Genomic DNA, 27219 nt, shown 5'->3' with positions numbered 1-27219 from the left:
TAAGTGTACAAGTGCCCGAGGACAAGGAATGAACCAGCAGGGGCTCACTAGGGTGTTTCGAAGGAGCTTACGGACTGCACTTATCCCATAGGCTACATCTTGGATGATGCAACCTCATGCATTGCCCTCCCCACGCTTACAGCTGGGGCAACTAAAATACAGCAAAAATAGCTTGTGACCAATGTGGGAAATCGCCACCCCTGGACTACTCGTTGAATGTGTAATAATTACCAGACAATCTGTTTTAGTGATGTTGATTGAGGGATAAATATTGGTCAGGGACACCGGGGATGTCTCCCCTGCTCTTCTTCGAAATAGTGGCTGTGAGATCTTTTACGTCCATCTGAGAGGACAGACTCAGTTTAGCATCTCATCTGAAAGACGGCACCTCTGACAGTGCAGCACTCCATCAATACCGCACTGGAGTGTCAGCCTAGATTATGGTTTCAAATCTCTGGTGTGGGACTTGAACGCCACGAACCTTCTGACTTAGAGGCAAGAGCGCTACCAACTGAGCCACAGCTGACACTGATTAAGTTGGAAGGCCACCGCCCCCCCCCCCCCCCGCCCCGCTCCCCCCCACACCAACTTTCGCATTTGCCCAATGAATCATGGGGAAGCCTCGTGGATATTAATTAATGTGGAGCTACGCCAGTAAAATGAAGGTATCGTTTCCTTGCTCAACAGTGACAGTATGCCAACAAAAACTGCCTTTGAGTTGCATAAGGGCTAACGGCGGGTGATTACATTGGGTGACATCAGCCCCATCTCCCTTAATCTCAATTAGTCACAGTGTTTGCTTTCTCTGGCCATCGGCCAGATTAGCAACCCTGCCCCTTCCAGACTAAACATTAGTTCCTGGTATCTGCAGGTTGTCCTACATTGGGTTACTTTATATCAAGGTCAAAAACCTGGCCAGGTCACTTGATTCAGTGCGCAGTGAGCAGCGCGCAAGTCGATCTGTATTTGTGCAGTGTAACTTCCCATTTATCGGGAGGTTGATTTGGTTATAGCTCTGAGATGATGCAGTGTCAGCAATTGCCTGACAGGAAGTGTGTGTCTGTGTTACAGGGAGGGGGAATTTAATGTGAAAAAACACTGCATTTTACAGAGTTAGCAGAGACGTCCTGAGGGGATGTTTTCAGGTATACCACAAAATGCAAAGGTCTATTTGGGATTAAGACCCTGTTTTAATCCTGCCAGGCATTTCTGAAAGCTGTAGGGCTTCATGTTTGTGGGTTGTCAGTTGAGAGAGTTCTCCAGGCACAGCTTTGGATGTTAAATACTACACATGCAAAACTATTTGACCTTGAAGCCCTAAGGAATCAGTTTGATGAAGAGCTTAGTATGAGCTGGAGTGACAATCGTGAGGCAAATGAATCATATCAAGTGTGAGCATTAAGGGGCTGAAAATGATTCTTAATTAACTGCTGATCCTGTAAAGTTGCAGATGCTGGAAAAAAAACCTGTGTCTTGAGAGAGATAGCTGACAACTGGCCTTGTAATGTTTTTGTAGCCACAGTGTACTCCTTTCTATACATCTGAGAATCCTGGGCACAAACAGAGAGCTGAAAAACTACTTGTCCTGGGAACCTGGGAAGTTGAAATTGTCCACTTTGGTTCAGGACCTGTGGGGGGGGGCGGCACATTAATAGCCAACAACAGATTCAATTGAACATGCAAAATGCCACAATCGTTGTTTTCATTGGCCTCCTGTGTGTGTGTGCGTGTGTGTTTTTAAACCAGGGAAAGAAACTGTGTAACATTTTAATTCCAGTTCCTTTAGGGAATAGTAAGTATGGGAGCTGACGCAAATGCCAGGAAAAGAGAATTGGAATTTCTTTTTTCTTCCATTACGCACACTTCACTGTGCCAAAACTTTAAACCCAGAATGATGCACTTTTTTTTAAACTAGCTGGCATAATCATTAGTGAAGATTAAGAAATCACATCTAGCAAGAAGAGAGCTAAAAGTAATTGAAGCAAGCTACAGCCTATGAAAATCCAGTTAGGATTGTTTTACGCCAGAGGAGATCTGTTTCGGCTTCCTCCTTGACCCCTGCAATTTCTCTGCTGCTATTATTTCGCTGATGAGCATACCCCATTGTATCAACTATTTTAAAGATGTCTTGTCAGCAAAGCTAAAAGGATTATATTCCAGTTTTTATCGTTTCCTCGAAATATGTTTAAAGCTGCTGTTCCCCATAATTGATTTTTTTTCTCTGAAATGAGCATCTCCACCAGGAAACACACCTGTGTAGGATCCCTAGCTCCAAGTGAAGAAACAGTTTAGACGTTACTTGTCTTTTAAAGTAAAGGTTGTTCAGAGAGACTTGGGTGTCCTCGTACAGGAAACACAGAGAGTTAGCATGCAGGTACAGCAAGCAATTAGGAAGGCAAATGGCATGTAGGTCTTAATTGCAAGGGGGTTGGAGTACAAGAATAAGGAAGTCTTGCTACAATTGTACAGGGCCTTGGTGAGACCACACCTGGAGTACTGTGCACAGTTTTGGTCTCTTTATCTGAGGAAGGACATACTTGCCTTAGAGGGGGTGCAGCGAAGGTTCACTGGATTGATTCCCGGGATGAGAGGATTGAGTAGTTTGGGCCTATACTCTCTGGAGTTTAGAAGAATGAGAGGTGATCTCATTGATACATATAAGATTCTGAGGGGGCTTGACAGGGTAGATACTGAGAGGTTGTTTCCCCTGGCTGGAGAGTCTAGAACTAGTGGGCATAGTCTCAGGATAAGGGGTCGGCCATTTAAAATTGAGGTGAGGAGGTATTTCTTCACTCAGTGGGTTGTGAATCTTTGGAATTCTCTACCCCAGAGGGCTGTGGATGCTGAATCGTTGAGTATATTCAAGGCTGAGATTGATAGATTTTTGGACTCTCGGAGAATCAAGGGATATGGGTGTCAGGCGGGAAAGTGGAGTTGAGGTCGATGATCAGCCATGATCTCATTGAATGGCAGAGCAGGCTCGAAGGGCCGCATGGCCTACTCCTGCTCCTATTTCTTATGTTCTTCTGATGATATTCAGAAGAGCCCTAAAACTTGGTGCTGACTGTCTGAGGGGAACATTCCGTACTGTGCTGATCCACCCTAATGATCGAGAGTAGCTACAAGGCTGCTGCTTAATGAAGGTTGGGCTTTGAGTCGTTTTTAGAAAACATTGTTGGCGATTTTTTTGGGCTGGGTGTTGGTGAGGGAGAAGATTTTGATTAGTTATGGAATCAGTCATAAGTGGCTCAACAGTGCCTTTCAAAGAAACTTACAGAAGTACATGAGGTTTACCAACCACTTTAACACGAGAAGAAGTGTTTGGTCACCTGTCCCAATATCCCCCTCTTTGGCTCAGTGTCAATTTTTGTCTGATTATGCTCCTGTGAAGCGCTTTGAGATGTTTTACTTCATTAAAGGCGGTATATAAATGCAAGTTGCTGACAATTCTCTTTTAATGTTACTCTTTGTATTTGAAGGTTCACTGGACTGATTCCTGGGATGAGGGGATTGTCCTATGAGGAGAGATTGAGTAGACTAGGCATATATTCAATAGAGTTTAGAAGAATGAGAGGTGATCTCATTGAAACATACAAAATTCTTACAGGGCTTGACAGGGTAGATGGAGGGAGGATGTTTCCCCTGGCTGGGGAGTCTCAGACTCAGAATAAGGGGTCGGCCATTCAGGACTGCGATGAGGAGAAATTTCTTCACTCAGAGAGTAGTGAATCTTTGGAATTCTCTACCCCGGAGGGCTGTGGAGACTCAGTCGTTGAGTATATTCAAGACAGAGATCGATAGATTTTTGAATATTAAGGGAATCAAGGGATATGGGGATAGTGCGGGAAGGTGGAGATGAGGTAGAAGATCAGCCATGATCTTATTGAATGGTGGAGCAGGCTCGAAGGAGCAGCCTGCTCTTATTTCATATGCTCTTCTTATGTATTTAAATAACTTTGTAGATCCTTATTTTTAATAATTTGAGTGAGCCAGGAAAGTGCAAAACAGACATCCAAACAAGCTGACACTAAATGAGACCAATTTTGAATAGTCCAGAGGAGATTTGATTTGATAGATAAACACATCCTGAGCTACTTTTCATGGGGTATTCCATAATAGTCAAAGACATTTCACTTTTGTGCTGTGTTAGGGGGTTCTTTGAACCGAAATCCCCAAAATTGATGATGCGACAGCAGAGCCCAAAAGACATGAAAGCACATTCAGGACTTCTCATGAGGGACGAATAATTATCTTAAAAACTTAAGCGATGTTGATTCTAGTTCTCTCATTCAGGTGTATGCCGAGGTTATTGTCAACTGGGGAGTAGTAAATGAGTTCAATGCAGTTAAAGATGAAACGTCAAAGGAACTGCTTCATTACTAATATCCTAAACATATTTTCATAGCATCCATTTCCCAAATAAGGCAATTAAGAAAAATGTTTACCAAATTTATTTTCTGAGACAGATGATGACCTAATCTATCCTAATTAAGTTGAAACACAAGTAATGTCGTTCGTCTTAAGTAAATAATGGTTATATTCAGTGCCATTGAGGTTGTGCTTTTAAAAGAAGAGTTGAAAAGGTAATTTTCTGATTATTTCTTGTCTGATGCACATCCTATTCATTCGTGCTTAATTGTATTGAAATGACTTGTGGAAATCTAATATGCTTGTGTATTGTTCTTACCTGAACCCCTCCTCCCTCCTGCAGGCATGCACAGAGACCCCCCAGGTCCTGACATCCCCAGCTTCTATCCCCTGTCTCCAGGTGCTGTTGGACAGATCACGCCTCCTCTCAGCTGGTAAGCCCTTGGTTTCCTTTGAACTTAAAGCAAGTCGGCTGCAAGTCCCTCTCCGTCTTTTTTAAGCTGTTTCAAGACTTTGAAATTGACACTGCGTTGCAACCATTGTAAGACTTTAATTGCTAAATTTAGAGGGAAAAAAATTGTAGCAGGTTATCAACTCTGTAGTTTCACATTAGCGCAAAGTAAATTTTCAAGACATCCCAGGTAGTGTCAAAACGCACCCCAGGTGGTGTTGCGATAGAAAGACTTGCACTTCAGTAGCACTTTTTACAACCTCAGAACGTCCCAAAGTGTTTTACAACCAATGAAGTACTTTTTGAAGTGTAGTCACTATTGTAATGTAGCCAATTTGTGCACAGCAAGCTCCCACAAACAGCAATGTGATAATGACCAGATAATCTGTTTTAGTGATGTTGATTGAGGGATAAATATTGGCCAGGACACCAGGGATAACCCCCCTGCTCTTCTTCGAAATAGTGCCATGGGATCTTTTACGTCCACCTGAGAGAGCAGACGGGGCCTCGGTTTAGCATCTCACCCGAAAGATGGCACCTCCGACAGTGCAGCACTCCCTCAGCCTAGATGTTTGTGCTCAAGTCTCTGGAGTGGGACAGTGCACTGGCACAGCCACGGGGAGTGAAATTAGTCTTGGGCAGTAGCACGAAACTCGCTCCTAGCGAATTGGCAAGCCCATTTCGCACCGCACCAGATTTTCGTTCCCATTGGGCACGGTGTAAAACGGGCTGCCGATTCGCAACGAGCCCGTTTCCTGCTGCTGCCGAAGACCAATTTCACCCCCACAGAGTTTAAAGACTAGGAAAAGGCCACTAAATTCAACTAGTCTGTCCCTTTTTAATAGACCTCAAACTCGACACTCAACCCACCGTCTCATCATATATCTCAATCTCTTCAGAAATGCATCGAGTGGTCTTCTGAACCCATTTATACCATCCCATCAATAGCCTTCTCTAGGAAGGGGCCTTCATTAAAATGTGTATATCAAAAAATCGTGAGTTTTTTTTATGACACCTTTACCTTTATTGCAAGTCAAACTCTTTTCCAACCGGCTCTTTGAGCCTGCTCCGCTATTCAATAAAATCATGGCTGATCTTCTACCTCAACTCCACTTTCCTGCACTATCCCCATATCCCTTGATTCCCTTAATATCCAAAAATCTATTGATCTCTGTCTTGAATATACTCAACGACTGAGTCTCCACAGCCCTCTGGGGTAGAGAATTCCAAAGATTCACCATCCTCTGAGTGAAGAAATTTCTCCTCATCTCAGTCCTAAATGGCCGACCCCTTATTCTGAGACTGTGACCCCTGGTTCTAGACTCCCCAGCCAGGGGAAACATCCTCCCTGCATCTACCCTGTCAAGCCCTGTAAGAATTTTGTATGTTTCAATGAGATCACCTCTCATTCTTCTAAACTCCAGAGAATATAGACCTAGCCTACTCAATCTGTCCTCATAGGACAATCCCCCCATCCCAGGAACCAGTCTGGTGAACCTTTGTTGCACTCCCTCTATGGCAAGTATATCCTTCCTTAGGTAAGGAGACCAAAACCGTACACAATACCCCAGGAGTGGTCTCACCAGGGCCCTATATAATTGCAGTAAGACGTCTTTACTCTTAAACTCAAATCCTCTTGTAATAAAGGCCAACATACCATTTGCATTCCTGATTGCTTGCTGCACCTGCATGTTAACTTTCAGTGATTCGTGTACAAGGACACCCAGGTCCCTCTGAACACCAACATTTCCCAATCTCTCACCATTTAAAAAATACTCTGCTTTTCTATTTTTCCTACCAAAGTGGATAACTTCACTTTTCCTCACATTATATTCCATTTGCCATGTTCTTGCCCACTCACTTTGCTTGTCTATATCCCCTTGAAGCCTCCCTGCATCCTCCTCACAACTTACATTCCCACCCAGCTTTGTATCATCAGCATACTTGGCTATATTACATTTGGTCCCCTCATCCAAATCTCACACACACACACAGACAGACAAAACCGGAAACAAAACCGGAATGCTGGAAACACCAGCAGATCAGGCAGCATCTGTGGAGCTGTCATTCGAGTGGTGGGCCCATTGTTAGAACTCAGGAACTTTCATATGATTCATTTGGACAAAGGGCGCTAACTTGAGGTGGGGGGGGGGGTGGCGTGGTGTGGTTATGTACAATGTAGCTATAAGGACATGCTCTTAAGTTACGAAGAGAACTGAGTATTGCAGAAACAAAAGCCAGCCGGCTGATTTGGGCCCTTTCTTTCTGACCCTAGGCAAGGTCAGCTTGTCTCTCCAGCCACAAGCGGATGCAGGCAATCCTACCCAGCAGCACTTCCCGTCAACACTTTCATATCTAGGTAGGTGCAGCGGGTGAAAGACTGCTGAGAGGCTCCTGACATGAAAGGGCAAGCTGCTGCTTTGCTTGCGACTGAACTTGCCTTTGCTTATCTGCTAACTGGGTCCAGTTGACGCCTGTGTCACACAGCGCGAGTACTCTTCTTCCTCATCACCTGACCAGTGTTGCGGCAGCACAGAAATATCTCGATGGCAGTGAGCTAAGGCTTCATCGACATTGATGTCAATAATTCCAGTCTCCTCAGCACAATAAATTACACGTACATAACATATAGAAAAAAATACAGAAGAAAAATATTTAGTAACTTACAGCAGCCCAAGTGTTTTCAGTATAAAGTAATTATTATAAATTATTATTTACAAGCCTTTCTCTCGTTCCAGTAGTATTAACCAGTAATTTTGCTATGGACACTAACTTTAATGCTTCTTATTTAAAAAAAAACTGTTCAATGATTCTTCTCAATTGATTGGAATCAGTGCCAATCATATTAAACTCCTCCCCTCGACAAACCAAAGTGAGAGAGAGACGGAGGCGGCACGGAGTGAGAGATGGAGGGGAGAATGTGAGAGAGAGAATAATGGAGGGAAGTGAGACAGATAAGAGTGTGAGAGAGATGAGGGGAAGAGAGAAAGAGACAGAGGGAATGAGAGAGAGTGAGATGGAGGAATGCGAGAGAGATGAAGGGGAGAGAGAGAGACAGAGGGAATGAGAGAGAGTGAGATGGAGGAATGCGAGAGAGATGAAGGGGAGAGAGAGAGACAGAGGGAATGAGAGAGAGTGAGATGGAGGAATGCGAGAGAGATGAAGGGGAGAGAGAAGGAGACAGGGAATGAGAGAGAGTGAGATGGAGGAATGCGAGAGAGATGAAGGGGAGAGAGAAAGAGACAGAGGGAATGAGAGAGAGTGAGATGGAGGAATGCGAGAGAGATGAAGGAGAGAGAGAGACAGAGGGAATGAGAGAGAGTGAGATGGAGGAATGCGAGAGAGATGAAGGAGAGAGAAGGAGACAGGGAATGAGAGAGAGTGAGATGGAGGAATGTGAGAGAGATGAAGGGGAGAGAGAAGGAGACAGGGAATGAGAGAGAGTGAGATGGAGGAATGCGAGAGAGATGAAGGGGAGAGAGAGAGACAGAGGGAATGAGAGAGAGTGAGATGGAGGAATGTGAGAGAGATGAAGGGGGGAGAGAGAGAGACAGAGGGAATGAGAGAGAGTGAGATGGAGGAATGCGAGAGAGATGAAGGGGAGAGAGAAGGAGACAGGGAATGAGAGAGAGTGAGATGGAGGAATGCGAGAGAGATGAAGGGGAGAGAGGAGACAGGGAAATAAGAGAGAAAAACATGGAGGGAAGTGAGCAAAGGAAAGTGAGAAATATGGAGGGAAGTGAGGAAAGGAACTAAGAGAGAGAAAGTTCGAGGGAAGAGAGATGAGGAGGGAAGTGAGAGAAACAGAAGGAAGTGAGATTAAAAAAATCAAACAAAGTAAACAAAGAGTCTAAAATGGGGGAGAGAGAGAGAGATAGAAGTGAAGAAGCAGGTATAGGAACAGAAGTGAGGTGAAAGAAGGGATGGAGAAAAGAATTTAGTAAAATAAATGTAGCTAGCCTTCCACAAAACCAATCCACTGCTGTTCGTGATCTTTACTATGATTTGAATGGCATTTGACATTTTAATCATTACTAATCCATGGTTTCCCCCACGATAAAATTACATCCCTAATAGTTTGCCCGCCCGCGAGAGTTTTAACAGGGCGGCGCAGCGTGTTGCTGCTTCAACATGCCTTACAACAGCAAGCAGGCTCTGGTCTGCAGACTCCCCACCCACACGACGAGGTCCCAACCCTTCCAAAGCTACTAGCTTGAGTAGCATCGATAGAGGCTGAGGGGCAAGCGTGTTGGCAGACACGGTGTGGCGTGGCGTGGTGACCATTTTGAGTTTGTCCTGTTGTAATTGGCCATTTAATTGGAAGGATAATTCAAGTTAATTGAGATAACATTGTGCTAAACTTCAAAAAAATGGATAGGAAACATATAATAGCCACTCATTCAACTGTTCAGATATTTAAATGGCCGTGAGCATCAAACTTAAAATTAATTAGAATTTTTATCTGATTGAAAGCACAATTATTACAGTATAATCCATTTTAACCACAGAACAACAACAACAAAAGACCAACGTGTAGTTTAGCTTTTAATTGCTCAAAACAACTTTTCCCACTGCTGATCTTTCATGTTTTTCTGTTGCACTAAATTGCACAGGCAGGATAGCTTAATTTTACTCAATAATTAAGCGCTATCCCTTAATTATACTTTGAAGTTTAATAAAAAAAAATAGCACAGTCTTATATAAACATCTGGGACTTAACTGTGAATTTTCACAGATAGAAAGTAGCAGGCAGCAACACATTCATTTGACATATTTTCTTTTAAACTATCCTGTCCGCTTTCAAAGTCGGTCAAACTGAACCGTTCAAAGTTATTTGAATTAAAATGATAATTTCCTGGGCAGACTGAGGAAAGAGAGGCCAGTGAACAGAAAAGTGTACGAGCCCTGTGTGAACCAGACGATAGACTCGGTGCATCGCCAGCCTGCTCTGCAACGTGTCAGCTGCCATGTCACGCACAGTTAATGTGTTATGCCTACGTGTAGAATCATGGAATGGTTACAGCACAGAAGGAGGCCATTCGGTCTGTCGAGCCCGTGCCAGCTCTCTGCAAGAACACTTCAGCTAGTCCCACTCCCCCGCCCTTTCCCTGTAGCCCTGCAAATTTTTTTCCCTCAGGTACTGATCCAATTCCCTTTTCACGATTGAGTCTGCCTCCACCACCCTTTCAGGCAGTGCGTTCCAGATCCTAACCACTCGCTGCGTAAAAATGTTTTCCTCATGTCGCCTTTGGTTCTTTTGCCATTCACCTTAAATCTGTGTCCTCTGGTTCTCGACCCTTCCGCCAATGGGAACAGTTTCTCTCTATCTACTCTGTCCAGACCCCCTCATGATTTTGAACACCTCTATCAAATCTCCTCTCAATCTATTTCATTTCCTTTCCAGTTTTGAAAAAGGGTTAGACCCGAAACGTCGACTCTAATTTCTCTCCACGGATGTTGCCTGGCCTGCTGAGTTTTTCCAGCATCTTCTGTTGTTATTTCTCCTCTCAATCTTCTCTGCTCCAAGGAGAACAACCCCAGCTTCTCTAGTCTATCCACAAAACTGAAGTCCCTCATCCCTGGAATCATTCTCATAAATCTTTTCTCCACCCTCTCTAAGGCATTCACATCCTTCCTAAAGTGCGGCACCCAGAATTGGACACAATACTCCAGTTGAGGCCGAACCAGTGTTTTATAATTTCCTTGCTTTTGTACTCTATGCCTTTATTTATGAAGCCCAGTATCCCGTATACTTTTTTAACTGCTTTCTCAACCTGCCCTGCCACCTTCAACGATTTGTGCACATATACCCCCAGGTCTCTCTCTTCATGCACCCACTGCTGTTCAATTGCCTGTCAAAGTTTCCCCGTTTGTTAAATTTGTTTTCTTCACGTTCTGGTCCACTCGCCTCTCCGCACACTTGCCCTCCTACCTTAAATGAGAGGGTGTGACCTCTTCCCGTAGCCACCCCTCACCCCACCCCCCACCAATGCTGCTGTGTAACAGGCCACCAGGAGATGTGTAAGAATGATTTGAGCCGCCGCTAATTCCTCCAACCCTGCGGGTAACCGCCTCCCCTCCCATTCAGCATCTCCCCCCTCCCCGGCAATCACCTCCCCTCCCATCAGCAAACTCCTCCCCTTCCATTCAGCGCCTCCCCCTAGCTGAGGTTGGGAACTCGCTGTGCCTGTGACTGGATGTGGAGTAATTAAAGGGAAAAATGTATTTTACCTAAAATAATCTGAACTTCTAAAAAGTTCTACTGCCGCACTAAGATTACAAAGTGGACGTTAAAAACCAAGGTCCCGCCTGCCTGTTGCGTGAGTTCATGTGGATTTTGAAGACCTCATGAAGAAGAGCTGGATGAAGAGCTGTTTGAAGACCTTGTGCACTGTTTGAAGAGGAGCTGGTTGAAGACCTTGTGCACTGTTTGAAGAGGAGCTGGTTGAAGACCTTGTGCACCATTCGAAGAGGAGCTGGTTGAAGACCTTGTGCATCATTCAAAGAGGAGCTGGTTGAAGACCTTGTGCACTGTTTGAAGAGGAGCTGGTTGAAGACCTTGTGCACCATTCGAGGAGGAGCTGGTTGAAGACCTCATGCACTATTCGAAGAGGAGCTGGTTGAAGACCTTGTGCACTGTTTGAAGAGGAGCTGGTTGAAGACCTCATGCACTATTCGAAGAGGAGCTGGTTGAAGACCTCATGCACCATTCGAAGAGGAGCTGGTTGAAAACCTTGTGCACCATTCGAAGAGGAGCTGGTTGAAGACCTTGTGCATCATTCAAAGAGGAGCTGGTTGAAGACCTTGTGCACCATTCGAAGAGGAGCTGGTTGAAGACCTCATGCACTATTCGAAGAGGAGCTGGTTGAAGACCTCATGCACCATTCGAAGAGGAGCTGGTTGAAGACCTTGTGCACCATTTGAAGAGGAGCTGGTTGAAGACCTCATGCACCATTCGAAGTGGAGCTGGTTGAAGACCTTGTGCACCATTTGAAGAGGAGCTGGTTGAAGACCTTGTGCACCATTTGAAGAGGAGCTGGTTGAAGACCTCATGCACCATTCGAAGAAGAACTGGGCAATCTCTTGTTATTCTCATCATCAATGAGCTCCACCAATACAGAACAGACTGGGCATTCATTGCTGGGCTGTGGGCGGCTGCGAGTACAGAATGGCTGCTGCATTTGCCCATCCAACAGTTACTGGGCTTCAAATGTGTGAAGTGATTTCCGCGTTTCAGTGCAAGAGGCACGATGTTTGATGTTTGTTTACTTCCACAGTTGACACTCAGTCCTTGTAACTGTGACTCTGATCGCCGTTTCTAGCCTGCGGTAATAACACCTTTGTGCTCAGTTGACAGTTCTGAAAGAAAATGAATATAATGCACCTTAAATTGTTAGATTTCAGTAAATAAAGGGGACAGGAATCGCCACTTTCCTCCCCTCACTCCTCCCCTGCATTCCTCATCCCACCCCTCAAAGCTAAGGTTACTTTTGGAGAAATAGAATTTGATTTTTAAATTGGGCATCCTGCTGTTTTAAGAATGAATAAATACAGAAAGGAAAGCTCTCGCCAGTAATGCTTAAAGTTTCTGACCAGACACTGCTTGGGCCTCTGCATATGTGGATTGTTACTACTGTTTCGCCTTGAATGAGCTGTATTTTCAGTAAACTTACTGTCTTCGTTTCCCTTATGTTGCAAAGAGTGATGGATAGAGATTGGCGTTCCATCTATTTTAACTGAAGGATACAGTTTTCTTTCCTCTAGGTGACACTGAGCCCGGTTGGAGACGCAGGTTTTTTGGGTGCTTTACAACAGAGATGCAGGTGCCTTGCAATCAGGCAGTCTCTAAGTGAGCTGGCAGCATTACCCTGTTGCACAGCAAAGTGTTAAATAGGGGTCTGTTGCGGCTTTGCTGAGTTGCTCCTTATTTACGATCGTCAGGTTGCGATGCACGTTAACTATATTTTAATACTGGATGACGCTCAATGATAATCGTTTCCCTTTTATGTATGTTCCCATGGGGCTATTCTCTGGAAAACTGATCCAGCTGGACGTTTCAATAAAACACGGCTGCTTTCGATATCTGTGTACAGCTGTGGTACCAAATAAAACCTGAGCTCCACCCATTCCTTTAACATTATCCACCCTCCCACCCCCAAAAAGCTGCGGAGTACGTGGCCTCTGCGGGGTTTGTTTGCAGTGTTCCGCACTGCAGTGATTCTTCTTTTGATGATACCTTCTGACGTAAGAAAACTACTAGGCACTTGGTCTAAGCGTTAAACAAAGCTTTAATCAACTGTTTTACAACATGGAGGTCTAGTTGTGTCCTTCACTAGTTCCTGTTAAGAATGTCCTGCGCATGCTGGGCCCGTGCCCAAGTATTTATACTCTCCCTGGACAGCGCCACCCGTAGGCCGCTCAGTATTATTTCATAAGTCTTTCTTTCATGAATGACTGATTCATGTCACCTTCCACATTAATAATGGATCTTTGGCGACAGGTGCAAATCATCGACATAAAGAAGGCAAACTCCACGCTTCCAGTGATCTGCCAGCTCTTCCTGGGTCCCAATAGCGGCCGCATGAGGCAGCCCAAAACACAACACCTGCGTTGGTCCAATTGGAACCAGAGCACTGCTGTGCAGATAATGAGCAGCATTCAAGTTGCAGCTGTCTGCGCAAGTGCCACTCTCCCAACGACCATGTCGCCAACAACTCAGATTATTGCCATGTACTTTTTGGCCAGAGGCGCACATTGCAGCCTGGTTTCGACACGCGCCACCTCCCCCAGGTTTAACTAGATAAAGATTGGATCATTTTGAAGACTGCCATCCTTTTTGTATTCGAGTACTGCCCAATTGAAGGTAGCTATTGGTTAAAAAAAAGCATTAATAGTTCATTGTCTGGATGAAATACTCTGCGTAGCACTGGGTGCTGTTGCTTGTACACAGGTTTGCTGCATACGCCTGCATTTATACACCCACTGACATGAATCAGTCATTCATGAAAGAAAGACTTGTGAAATAATACTGAGCGGCCTACGGGTGGCGCTGTCCAGGGAGAGTATAAATACTCGGGCACGGGCCCAGCTTGCGCAGGACATTCGTAACAGGAACTAGTGAAGGACACAACTAGACCTCCATGTTGTAAAACAGTTGATTAAAGCTTTGTTTAACATTTAGACCAAGTGCCTAGTAGTTTTCTTATGTCACCCACTATGTGATCGTTTGCAGACTTGTTTCATCCAGCCTTTGCTAATGCTGTTTTCTCTCGTCTCGTGTACGTTCAACCTCAAAAGACCAGCAGTACAGTTCTGGGGGGGTTCAGTGCTGTGTCCAATTCAATCTCTTTTTATCTACCCCAATTCAGGTTTTCACATCCCATGGTTCCTGGTCACCTAAGTCCTCATACAACTGGAATTCCTCACCCAGCCATTGTGAACCACCAAATCAAGCAAGAACCCATGCACAATGAGATTGAACTCATGAACATGTAGGTTGACAATTTGGAGATTTGCTGATGATTTCTTTTGTTTGGGAGGAGGGAAGGGCACTGTTATTTAAAATGTCAACACTGAGATTGATAGATTTTTGTTCAATGTAATCAAGGAGGGTAGATGGAGTTAAGGTAAAGATCAGCCATGATCTAATTGAATGGCGGAACAGGCTCAAGGGGCTGAATGTCCGCCTCCTGTTCCTTCCTATGTTAGGAAGCTGTGCAATTTTACATTTTCATTTTTAGGGGGGTGGAGGAAAGGCAGAATGATTTTGCGTTTTAGTAATTGTTCCAACCGTGAGAATGATTTAAATTGGTGAACATTATATTTGGGTTTTTTTTTGCTTACAGAAAACCTCACCATGAAACGAGGAAGGAACAAGAGGCCAAAAAACCTCACATCAAGAAGCCTCTCAATGCGTTTATGTTATACATGAAGGAGATGAGAGCGAACGTGGTGGCAGAGTGCACATTGAAAGAGAGCGCAGCCATCAATCAGATCCTCGGCAGAAGGGTGAGTAGATGTTCCGCAGCCTAAAAAAAATAATCCAGCGCGGCATCTCTGTCTTTTGTCACCTGGAGTTGGAAGTTTTATTAGCTATTGCCCACCCAGCACTGACTGGGTGTGACATGAATCAGCCATTCATGTGGAAATGACTTACGAAATAATACTGGGCGGCCTGCTGGTGGCGCTGTCCAGGGAGAGTATAAATACTCGGGCATGGGCCCAGCTTGCTCAGGACATTCTTTAACAGGAACTAGTGAAGGACACAACTAGACCTCCATGTTGTGAAACAGTTGATTAAAGCTTTGTTTAACGCTTAGACCAAGTGCCTAGTAGTTTTCTAACGGCAGGGTGTAGTGTGTTGAGTGAGCTGGATCGAGTTTGCGTTCCGTAGCTGTGCCCATTCCAGTCTCCTCCTGGGACCTGCAGCCATTCACTGCGGGATCGGCCTACTTGCAGCACTGTGAGGGCAAGACCACCTAGAGGCCCGGTCACGGTACAGAAGTAGGCAAATCAGGCGTTCACAGCTCTCCTGCAGTCGCTCCACGTCCTGGTGCACTTCACTTTGGCGTCTTCTTTTGAGTAACTCGGCTACATTTCACTCTGCCTGCCACTGCCCCTTGCAACCGGTCAACTCCAATCCTAAATGAGCACTCATCCCAGGGGTTGCCATCTCGGGTTGGCCATATTCCTGGAGCTTTCACCAAATGGCCTCCAGCCGCCTCACCCAGTCAAACAGCCTTTGGTCCCATCTCCAATAGTTTTTATAATTGACAAACGAAAGTGTTCAAAGAAAATGAAAACAAAGCACCCAGTCTTTTTTTTAATGATCCTGTGATTTTTCTCCTGGGTGCTGCTCGCAGCAGTGTCCGAGAGATTAATCTTCTGTTCCTGGAGACGCCGGGACAACCCGGGAAGGTTGGTGACCTCCGCTCGTTCCCCCCCCTCTCTCTCAGTCAAACCATGTCAGTGCTGGAGATATTCCAGTGAGTGATGATTGTGGTTACAACACTGTTAGAGGAAAGAGGCTCAACACTGGTGATGTAAGGGTAAAGCACATGGAATCGACGTTAGGTCACAGAAAGGTCCTGGGCTAGCCCGCCGGCATTCCTGCACTAATAATCCCAGCCTTTCATTCCTTGCGAAAGCCACGAGTGTCAGTTTTAAGAGATATCTGCCCCTACAGTTACCATTGCCTCTGGCTATACTCCTTTGTTCTGTCACTTGATACATAACAGGGGGGAAAAAAAAGTGCCATTGATGACCCCCTTTTTAGATTTTTGACAAGTTTGTACTGCAGGGTGAATCTGAAGTGTACATGAGCGACAATCTTCTTTATTGCAGAAGGACGAATGTGGAGGAGGGGAGGCAGAGAGAATTGAGAATGGATCAAAGGAATTGTTGTGTGGGGAACTCTCCTGGGTATTTAAGCTACCTGCGCCAGCCCTGGTGACTCCATGTGACTGAGAGTTGGCAATGCAGGTTGGACGACATCTCAGCAGCTTTCGCCACATGACGTCCAACCACCCCACGCTCCCGCCATTGGCCACCCAACATCTTTGGAGCGCACCCCCTTGGATTACCCGACTGAACGATTCTTGACTGGCACTCAGTCTTTTTTCCCCCATTTCTAATATTTTTATAATTAATAAAGAAAAGTGTTCAAAGATTATGGGAAATAAAACATTTTTTATTGCCCCATGATTTTTTTCCCCCCCCCGGTTTGCTCACCGCAGTTTCCGGGAGATTAATCTTCAATTCCCGAAGACTCCAGGTCAATCAGGGAGAGTTGGCAACCCTATTGTGACACCACGACCACTGTGAAAGTTCAGTGTGTGTGGGTGTGTGTGAATGACTTCTTGCCTGTCAGTAGGAAGGACCAGGAATTAGAGACGCTTATTAGAAAGTGTGCTCGGTGTGGGTGATCCTACCTCCTCTAGCTTGGCGATTCCTTTCCTTGGCAAGTCAGAATGAATGCTGGTGAATGTATCTGAGGCCAGACAGCTCGGTCAGAGATGGGTAGAATTGGCGGCTCTTTCATCTCCTGCAACACCCCCACTCCCGCTGATTTCAGTAGAAACAAAAATCAGGAGAGGTGTTTAACGGGGCGCGATCCAAAATTGCCCATTTCACACTATCGTCCAAGGTCAAAGTAAGACCGCTTATGTGTGAACAGGGTGTATCGTGATTGAATGTCAGTCTGTATATCTGCAATTGTAAGGATTTACTTTCGCCAATAAAATTATTACTTTCAATAATAAAATGAACTGTAGTCATCCATTTCTAACCGGTTGCTTTGTGGTCATTTCCCCCAACTGGATGTTTGATGGTCTCTGCCCCTGCCTCAGCTCATCCATGCCTTTGTTACCTATAGACTTGACTATTCCAACGCACTCCTGGCTGGCCTCCCACATTCCACCCTACGTAAACTTGAGGTCATCCAAAACTCGGCTGCCTGTGCCGTAACTCGCACCAAGTCCCGTTAACCCATCACCCCTGTGCTCGCTGACCTAAATGGGCTGCCGGTTAAGCAGCGCTTTGATTTCAAAATTCTCATCCTTGTGTTCAAATCCCTCCATGGCCTCGCCCCTCCCTATCTCTGTAATCTCCTGCAGCCCCACAACCCCCCCGAGATATCTGTGCTCCTCTAATTCTGCCCTCTTGAGCATCCCTGATTATAATCGCTCAACCGTTGGTGGCCGTGCCTTCTGTTGCCTGGGCCCCAAGCTCTGGAATTCCCTGCCTAAACCTCGCTACCTCTCTTTCCTCCTTGAAGACGGCTCCTTAAAACCTACCTCTTTGACCGAGTTTTCGGTCACCCGCCCTGAATTCTCCTTATGTGGCTCGGTGTCAAATTTTTTTGTCTTAAAATACTCCTGTGCAGCGCCTTGGGACGTTTTACTAGGTTAAAGGTGCTACATAAATCCAAGTTGTTGTTGAGTAATTTCCACCCATCTCTTGTTACAGTGGCACGCTTTGTCTCGCGAAGAGCAAGCAAAGTACTACGAGCTGGCCCGCAAGGAACGGCAACTTCACATGCAGCTTTACCCAGGCTGGTCAGCGCGGGATAACTATGTGAGTTTCTTCTCTTTCTATCTGGGTTCCTGAAAAGGCCTTTCGCGTTTCTTTCACTGCCTTTATTTTTTTTTGAAGAGAGGGGAGCTGACAGCTCGTTACGTAAAAGAACTTGCAGATGTTTTCCAGCTTGAAATAACTTCCGCCTCCCCGGGTGGGGGGGGAAATTAAAGTATTACCCCCATTATCGCCACCTCGCCTCTTCAATAAGGGACACTCTCCTCTTCACACACGATAGGCTCAAACCAATGGGTGACATAACCAGACTCTAAATGTGGGGTTCACGCGACTCATAGGCTGCTGTGTCGCTTGTTTTCACAAGGGTTGGTGGTCTGGGATTGTTTGATCTTTTTACTGCTTATTTAAGTCGTTGGTCATTGTTGATGTCATGTGACGTACCAGCTGTGAGTATCTGCAGCATGCGCAAGTGGTCTCCAAGTAACTGCTTCAAAAAAAAGTTGTTCTAATTGGCATGTATGTAACTGGTAAAGAGTGAGCCTTGTTTAAAGGGTAGGGTGTTCGCAAAAATGTCTCCGGCAAACCTTTCCTTGGGGAGGGAGGAGAGACACAGGCCATTTTCACCACTGTCACGTTGCGAGCAGGATGAGGTGTTTCAATGGGATTGGTGTGAGCTTGCTTACGAACAGATAAAGCTTCGCTTAATACGAGGGGTAACTGTCCTCTTCAACGCTCAGGCAGTAAGCTGGCCCATTACAGATCAACGGGGGAGAAAATCAGGTGGTTTCTATAACAGGCGGAATATCCGCCCTGCGAGTTTCAGGCATTGAAGACAAAAAAAATTACCCCTGCTCTTTCATGAAGGTGGTGGTCATTTAAGTTAATGGACATAGAGCAAATCTTTCCTCTTTCTCCACCAGTTTTCTCCAGTCCTTCTCTCCTGAAGGCATTGACTCCTTACTAAGCTGTGGTTCCATCCGACAGGCATCCTCACTTACCATGTCCAAGTGGCCAATTATTCATGTGGGGGCTTTGGCAGCCAAATATTGGCAGGTTGTTCAATCACAGGGAAGAGATCAGAGCCCCACCCGACATTGAATTGAATACAAAAGTAGGGAGGTTATGCTTCAGTTATACAGGGCATTGGTGAGACCACATCTGGAGTACTGTGTACAGTATTGGTCTCCTTATTTAAGGAAGGATGTAAATGCGTTGGAAGCAGTTCAGAGAAGGTTTACTAGACTAATACCTGGAATAGGCGGGTTGTCTTATGAGGAAAGGTTGGACAGGCTAGGCTTGTATCCGCTGGAGTTTAGAAGAATAAGAGGTGACTTGATTGAAACATATAAGATCCTGAGGGGTCTGGACAGGGTGGATGTGGAGAGGATGTTTCCTCTTGTGGGAGAATCTAGAACTAGGGGTCACTGTTTAAAAATAAGGGGGTCGCCCATTTAAGACAGAGATGAGGAGAAATGTTTTCTCACAGAGGGTCGTGAGTCTTTGGAGCTCCCTTCCTCAGAGGGCGGTAGAAGCAGAGCCTTTGAATATTTTTAAGGCAAAGGTAGATAGATTCTTGGTAAGCAAGGGGGTGAAAGGTTATCGGGGGTAGGCGGGAATGTGGAGTAATCAGATCAGCCATGATCTTATTGAATGGCGGAGCAGGCTCGAGGGGCCAACTCCTGTTCCTAATTCATATTAATGTAAGAAGTCACACAACACCAGGTTATAGTCCAACAGCTTTATTTGAAATCACAAGCTTTCGGAGCGCTCCTGGTGTTGTGTGACTTCTTACATTTGTCCACCCCAGTCCAACTCCGGCATCTCCACACCATAATTCATATTAAGGCGTGCAGCGATCATATTAAGGCGTACAGCGATCGAGAGCAAGATCCTTGGTCGATTTTTCCCCTCGGTAAGCCATGGACTATGAGGCCAGTTGTGGTGCCCCCCTAATCGCACCTCAACTGGGACCATCTGGGGATTGAACTTGGTTTGCTTGCTGGTGTGCATGATTCAGTTGCTCATTGCTCCAACCAGCTGAGCTATTGGGGAGCACAGCAAATCTTTACAATGGAATCTGAAACCCCTGTTCATTTCTATCCAAGTTAAGTTGCTCCACTTCTTTCCAGTTTTCCAAAAGATGAATTTTGACTTAAGTATTACGCAGATAGATGCTACAAAATTACATTGTGCAGAATTGAACCCAGTACATAAAGGAGCGGTTGAAATCAAATCAAGTCAAGCTATTTAACTATGTCCTTGCAGTGTCTGCCAGAGCCTCATAAAAATGCATTCTTGTATTAAATTTCAGGCAAAAGCATACAAAAGGGGAGGTTAGTGTTTTAGACAGGTAGGATTGCAAGGACACTTCTTTATCCTTTGCCCAGATTGAGTCACGCACCCCCTACCTCATTGTGAGGTTGTGAATAGACTCTCTGTTACAAAGCTATTGGACCTTGGCTCTGAATGTCTTCATGTCATTTGTTACAGTACCTTCACTGTAATATGAGTCTTGTTACAAAACACACTAGGCGCTGAGAGCCAGTGTTATATTGAGAGTAGCTTTGCTTGCTTCTGGTTTTTTTTTCTCAGTGACTGGAGCTCCAAACTCCAGTGATTCTCTGCCTGCCTTAAGACTTAATTTATGTTGCGCAAGTTCTACGGGTGTAGGTGAACTCACAATAGTTAAACTTTCACTTGCCTTTATCCAGTTTCCTCATGCGTTGGTTTTTTTTTGCCTTGTTTTCTGTTGATGTGAGTCACCCAGGGCAGACACATTGGCGGGAATATTAACTCCCAGGCGGAAACGCAGCCAAGCGAGCAACTGGCCCATCCAGGAGCAGCAGTGGGAGGTCCGAACGTTTTCACGGCCGAGCCTCTTTAAACATGCCGCTGGCCGACTTCTCTCTCACAACAGGAAGGAGGTCTTCGGGAAAGTTGCGTAAAGTGGGTGTGGGGGTGGAGGGTGGCCGGGGAGGTCAGCGGTTCAAGTTGAGGTGGTGGGAGGTGGGGGTGGGGGTGGGGTTACTCTGGGGCAAGAGAGTCCTATGCTCCTCTCGTGGTTACTCCTGTTCCTCCTGGCCCCACAAAGGAAAGGGGGAAAAATTCAGTTGTTTGCGCCTTCCGTTAGCGCCTTAAGAGGGCGCTAATGGGGCGCAAAGCAACTAGCGCCCGGGCGCGGCGATGTTTGCGCCGCTCACGAAATTAACTAGACATTTTGCAGCGGCGCTAAACACTACCGCCACTATCTCCTGCGCCGGCAGATCGTGACGTCAGTCGAGTGCGCAACGCCCCTGTAGCGCCCCGGACCAGATATTGAGTGCCGCCCCCGCCTTACCGCCTGCCGCTAGCAACGACAGGTTGAGGGGAGTGTTTTGCAGTCAGGAAGGGACTGGGGGAGCGCTATTTAAAGGCGACCGCTTCCTGCCTTTTTTGGTTGGTGACATTTTTGCACCACGCATTCTGCGAGAGAGAGAGAGAGGCTTCTGGAGAGATTCAATGCTGTGTGAAGGAGTTTTGCATACTGAGCAGCACTTTGCAGGTTCATTTTGATTTGCCCTTGTAGCTATTTAGAAGAGACTGTGGGGGCTGCACTCTGAGCTCTTTCCCTGGGTCTCTCCATTGTTCTTTCCAGCAGATTTGATGTACAGGTCTCTCCAGGCCGAGATTCAAGGCTGCAATGAGCAGGATGTGGATGGAGTGCAAGATCGACCCTCCCCTTTAAGATAAAAACAGAAAAGTGCTGGAGAAACTCAGCAGGTCAAGTAGCATCTGTGAAGAGAGAAACCGGGTTAACGTTTCAGGTCGATGACCTTTCGTCAGAAGTCCCCTTTAAGAATTGGACGGCGCCAGTGTGTCTGTGTTCCATTGCTGACTGACATCACATGAGCTTCGCCAGCGCTGTAAGGTAGCGCCTCGCTCCTCGGCCTTTGCGCCTTAAGACAGGTGTGAAGCGCCTGATTTAGCGCTCCAATCACCTCCGGGGCGATAAAAGCCAAGTTTGCCATCGGAGACGATAATTAGTGCCAGGCGTTAAATTTTGCGCACGGCCGCTAATGGCGCCCTAAACGGGGCGATACTGAATTTTCCCCCCAAAGTCTTTAAACTTACCGTACAGGTCCTCTTTGGTCTTCAGACTGGGTTCGGGGCAACCGCTGTGGGCATCCTGCTGACCTCCTGGTTAAGATGGCAGCGGGGTCCTGTTGACGGAATAGGACTCCAATTTGTATAAATGTATGAGGCTTCTGCCTGACTCATAGGCCTGAAAAATTAAGGCATGTTAAAAACGGAGCCGGTAATTCGCCTGCTTCATTTTCGCTGTCCCAGTTTCTGCCAGACAAAGGGAGTTAAAATTCCTGTCATGGTGTCTTTGAGGTTAATATTTTGTGTGTCCACATGATTCAGAAACAACGGTGACATTATGGGTGAAATTGGTCTTTGCCAGTAGCGCAAAAATGCGCGATAGTGACTCGAGAACGGAGAAGATAATCAAGCGGGGTATCAGGCGGGCCGCCAACTCACTATTGCCCCGCTGCGCGCTGCTGCCAAGGACCAGTCTCACCCCCGCCATTTCCTGTGGGGTTCGTTTTGCAATATTGTTCAGCTTTATGTAAATAACTGATCTATAAAATATCTTGAATTTGTTTCAAATGTTGAAGGGAAAGAAGAAGAAGAGGAAACGTGAAAAGATGCAGGAAACCACCTCAGGTAAGAAATCAAAGAAAATTATTGCCAGAAATTGCAACTCGTGTAAAGGAAGCCTTGCACCTGAGTGTGGATCCAGCGCGAAGGTTGTCTTTTACACAGCACTGCGATCTGCTGGATTTAATTGTTTTTCACCACATCCAGTTACAAGGCAAACTTGGTCCAATCACGTTGGGAAAGGGTTTTCTGAAGTGACCGTTAGACCCTCCTCTCCTTCGCCCCCTCTCCCCTCCACTTCCCACACATAATATGGTGGGATAAAAGGCCAACTTTTAAAATGTGGGGCATTGTGACCTCAGTAATTCATGGCTGAAGCGTTCCGAATTGATATGCTCCAAATTGTAACTAAACGCTGCTGTCTTGTGTTGATGGTATCTGGTGGTGTGTTAGCTTGAAACCTCTGCAGTGACTCCCTGAACTTTTGGACTGATTTAAATGGAAGAACATGTTGAATTGTCCTTTTAGTTATTGCATTCAGGTAACATTTATTCTTTTGATTTTGCACATTCTTAAGTTTTGCAACGGAACTTTTGTTACGGCTTCTGGATTCAATGTGACTGTTCAGTATTGACTTAAGACCTCTCGGCAAACTGCTTTTAAATTGTATTTTGCTTCTTGGGGGAAAAAAAACAGTAAACCGTTGCACTGAAAATAGCTTGCAAACCAATTGTGAGCGTTGGGTTTGGTAGTCAGTGATTGGATAGGATACTACCTGAGCGATCGTGGCTAATTGGGAGCCAGCAGAACTCACTCAACCAAGGCGAATGAGCCTTTCACTGCAATCCATTTCCCTGGGCTGAGTGAATTTTGGTTCCCGGGTGGAGTGCGGTCACTGCATTGCTGTTCTGGGAGGTGGGAGGGATGGGGAAGAAGCCAGTTGTACCTCTGACTAGATAACCATCAATGTGCCTTCATTGATGGTGGCTGTGGAGATGACTTTGGAGGCTGTGCATTAATTACCCGTGTGTGGATTTGGGCAGGAGGGGGGGCAGGCAGGCTGTTTATCGTTTGTTCTCTACGTAACAAGTGAAACTGAAGATAATTCACCAGAGAAACTCCTTCCTTGAGCTGTGTGTTGTCTTTAATTTGTGACAGACCTTGGTCTCAGCGCTTACAGTGGGGGGGAATTTAGCACAAAAACGGGTAGGTTGTGACACGAATCTTGTCATTCATGTGGAAATGACTTATGAAATAATACTGGGCGGCCTGCTGGTGGCGCTGCCCAGGGAGAGTATAAATACTCAGGCCTGAGCCCAGCTTGCTCAGGACATTCTTTAACAGGAACTAGTGAAGGACACAACTAGATCTCCATGTTGAAAAACAGTTGATTAAAGCCTTGTTTAATACTCAGACCAAGTGCCTAGTAGTTTTCTTACGTCAGGTTGGGTTCGAGTCAGATCATAAAACGTTTAAAACTCTGAACCCTGAGCCCAGCCCGCCGACTTCCAGGTTTTCCGGAGGCGGGACAAGGGGCAGGCAGCCAACCCGCTTCCAGGAGGCGGGATGGCAATTTAAGCAGCCTCTGATTTAACCTGCTTTGCAGTTTCAACAGTGGGCGGCCAGTTTCGGGAAACCCGGCAGCTGAAGCGAGGCGAGGACAGCTTTGGGGAGAAGCTGACTTTCCAGCAGCTGCTTGTGGGTCAGGAGGAGCAGGAGTGCTTCTCCCCCCGACCCCCGGCCGCCAAGCTCCCTCCACCCCATCAGATTCCCCCCACCACCCCCATACAAAGGCCCCGCGGTCGGGAATCGGACTTCCGGGTTTCCCTCCCGAAACTCCACCCCCACCCCACCCCCCCCGGCCTGCGTAACCCGCTCCTGTTAATATCCAGGCCAGTGTGTCATACAGACCAGGAAGGTCGCAGGTTGAATCCAAGGTCTGCGTTGAGTTATTTCATCTAAGCTGTGGCAGCAATGGGACTGCAGTTGTCAGCTTCAGTGCGCCTGGGTGAAGGAAAGGGCGGGCGGTGGGTGTCGGGAAATTAGCCGGGATTCCCTCCCGCTTCTGACCTATCCAGTGACCACAGTTGAAAACTATGGTGTGTGGACATTGGCTGAAGACAGGATGTGATGCCTCTCATGGTTGAATAGACTGCCAACATTCGAGAGTCAGTTGCATCCTGGTGGATTCCCCCTGCCCTTAGCCCGGACTGGAATCTCGGGCCATTTGTGTATAGCACTAGGGCCAGTTATGCTGCCTCCCAAACATCGCTGTATCCCTAGCCACCTATTCAACCAGTGAGTAACCCCATTTAGGGATTTAGACAATGCAATCTATTGTACAAGTGAGGCATGAGTAGTTCATAGCTGTTATCTCAGCCTCAAGGTCAAGTTAATGCCTGAAAATCTCTCTAATTTCTGTGTGTCTGTTTATAACCAAAATAATATTACTTTATGGTATTTTATTTAGTAATATATTTATGCAGGATAATCCCATTTAGTTAGGCAATTTTGAACATAAGACTCTTTTGGCAACAGTACAAGAAAGGTGATTGTAAGACAATTTTAAAAAAGAACACGCAATAATAGATATTGGGCTTAATTTTCACTAGCAATGGCATGATCATTGCTGCCCCTGGACACTGGTGATAGTCATCACAGTGTAGACACAACCCTGTGATAGTGCAAGTGATCACGCTACAAAAACCCAACCTGAAAGACCAACAGGATTAGGAGGAGCTTGGGATCTCTTTAAGGACGCAGGAGCTAACTTCCTTGTTGAGGAGGTCCTGAGGGTTAGAAGCAAAAGCCTTAAGGGCTAGAATGATTGCCCAAATCCTTGCTGTGAAGAAAAATGCCTGGGAGGAAATTACCAAGAAGGTGAATGTCATGTCGCAGATTAAGGAAACAGCCAAGGCCCCGCCAGTAACATTTATTTTCAGCCAATTCCCCTTTGGTCATCCAGACATTAGCACTTCCAGTATTCCATGGTAGTGACAGAAATGTTGGCTCAAAGGCACAACCACTCTCGCCCCTTCAGGCAGACACCTCGTAAGCAAACAGTGAAGTCAAGCGTAGGTCCCTTACAGTCAGAATCAGGGGAATTTATAATGGGGAAACAAGGAAATGGCAGACCAACTAAATACATACTTTGGTTCTGTCTTCACAAAGGAGGACACAAATAACCTCCCAGAGATGCCGGGGAACATAGGGTCTGATGAAAGAGAGGAACTGAAAGAAATCAGTATTTGTAGGGAAATGGTGTTAGGAAAATTGATGGGACTGAAGGCCGATAAATCCCCAGGGCCTGATGGTCTACATCCCAGGGTACTTAAGGAAGTGGCCCTAGAGATAGTAGATGCATTACTGGTCATCTTCCAGAACTCGATAGACTCTGGAACGGTACCCATGGATTGGAGGGTAGCTAATGTTACCCCACTATTCAAAAAAGGTGGTAGAGAAAAAGCGGGGAATTATAGACCGGTAAGCCTGACATCGGTAGTGGGGAAAATGCTAGAGTCTATTATAAAAGATGAAATAGCAGAGCACTTGGAAAGCAGTGACAGGATCGGACAAAGTCAACATGGATTTACAAAAGGTAAATCATGCTTGACTAATCTACTGGAATTTTTTGAGGATGTAACTGGTAAAATAGATAAGGGAGAACCAGTGGATGTGGTGTATTTGGACTTTCAGAAGGCTTTCGATAAGGTCCCACATAAGAGATTAGCGTGCAAAATTAAGGCACATGGGATTGGGGGGCAAGGTATTGACTTGGATAGAGAACTGGTTGGCGGACAGAAAGCAAAGAGTTGGAATAAATGGGTCGTTTTCCGAGTGGCAGGCAGTGACTAGTGGGGTACCGCAAGGATCGGTCCTAGGACCCCAGCTGTTCACAATATATATTAATGATCTGGACGAGGGAATTGGATGTAATATCTCCAAATTTGCAGACGACACAAAGCTGGGTGGGAGGGTAAGCTGCGAGGAGGATGTCGGGAAACTCCAGTATGATTTGGACAGGTTGGGTGATTGGGCAGAAACATGGCAAATGCACTATAATGTGGATAAATGTGAGGTTATCCACTTTGGTGGCAAAAACAGGAAGGCAGATTATTATTTGAATGGCAATAGATTGGGAGAAGGGGAAGTGCAAAGAGACCTGGGTGTCCTTGTGCACCAGTCGCTGAAGGTAAGCATGCAGGTGCAGCAGGCGGTTAAGAAGGCAAATGGTATGTTGGCCTTCGTAGCAAGAGGGTTCGAGTACAGGAACAAGGATGTCTTGCTACAGTTGTACAGGGCCTTGGTGAGACCACACCTTGAGTATTGTGTGCAGTTTTGGTCACCTTACCTGAGGAAGGACGTTCTTGCCATGGAGGGAGTGCAGCGAAGATTCACCAGGCTGGTACCTGGGATGGCAGGAATGACGTATGCGGAGAGCTTGTGTCGATTGGGCTTATACTCACTGGAGTTTAGAAGATTGCGAGGGGATCTCATCGAAACCTATAAAATTCTGTCAGGTCTGGACAGACTAGATGCAGGAAGGATGTTTCTGATGGCCAGGGAGTCCAGAACGAGGGGTCATAATCTAAGGATAAGGGGTAAGCCATTTAGGACTGAAATGAGGAATTTCTTCACCCAGAGAGTGGTGAACCTGTGGAATTCTCTGCCACAGAGGGCGGTGGAGGCCAGTTCATTAAATATATTCAAGAAAGAGTTGGATATAT

The 27219-nt window shown here is 46.0% G+C and overlaps 1 protein-coding gene across 2 annotated transcripts in view; it reads left to right on the top strand.

Moving 5' to 3' along the window:
• Nucleotides 1–27219, top strand: part of lef1 (lymphoid enhancer-binding factor 1) — a 166841-nt gene that overhangs the window by 83306 nt on the left and 56316 nt on the right. The window contains exons 5-10 of one of the 2 annotated variants that reach the window (XM_086007102.1): nucleotides 4712–4802; nucleotides 7095–7178; nucleotides 14188–14310; nucleotides 14665–14827; nucleotides 17786–17893; nucleotides 22510–22558. In XM_086007102.1, coding sequence (XP_085863228.1) covers nucleotides 4712–4802; nucleotides 7095–7178; nucleotides 14188–14310; nucleotides 14665–14827; nucleotides 17786–17893; nucleotides 22510–22558 — 618 coding nt within the window. The remainder of the gene's footprint in view (nucleotides 1–4711; nucleotides 4803–7094; nucleotides 7179–14187; nucleotides 14311–14664; nucleotides 14828–17785; nucleotides 17894–22509; nucleotides 22559–27219) is intronic. The other variant, XM_086007111.1, reaches the window with a different exon arrangement.

The sequence above is a fragment of the Somniosus microcephalus genome, chromosome 2 (assembly GCF_052327205.1).
Source record: "Somniosus microcephalus isolate GS21.2 chromosome 2, FLI_Smic_1.0, whole genome shotgun sequence".
In the NCBI taxonomy this organism is placed as follows: Eukaryota; Metazoa; Chordata; class Chondrichthyes; order Squaliformes; family Somniosidae; genus Somniosus; species Somniosus microcephalus.
This window is presented reverse-complemented; position numbering and strand designations above follow the sequence as displayed.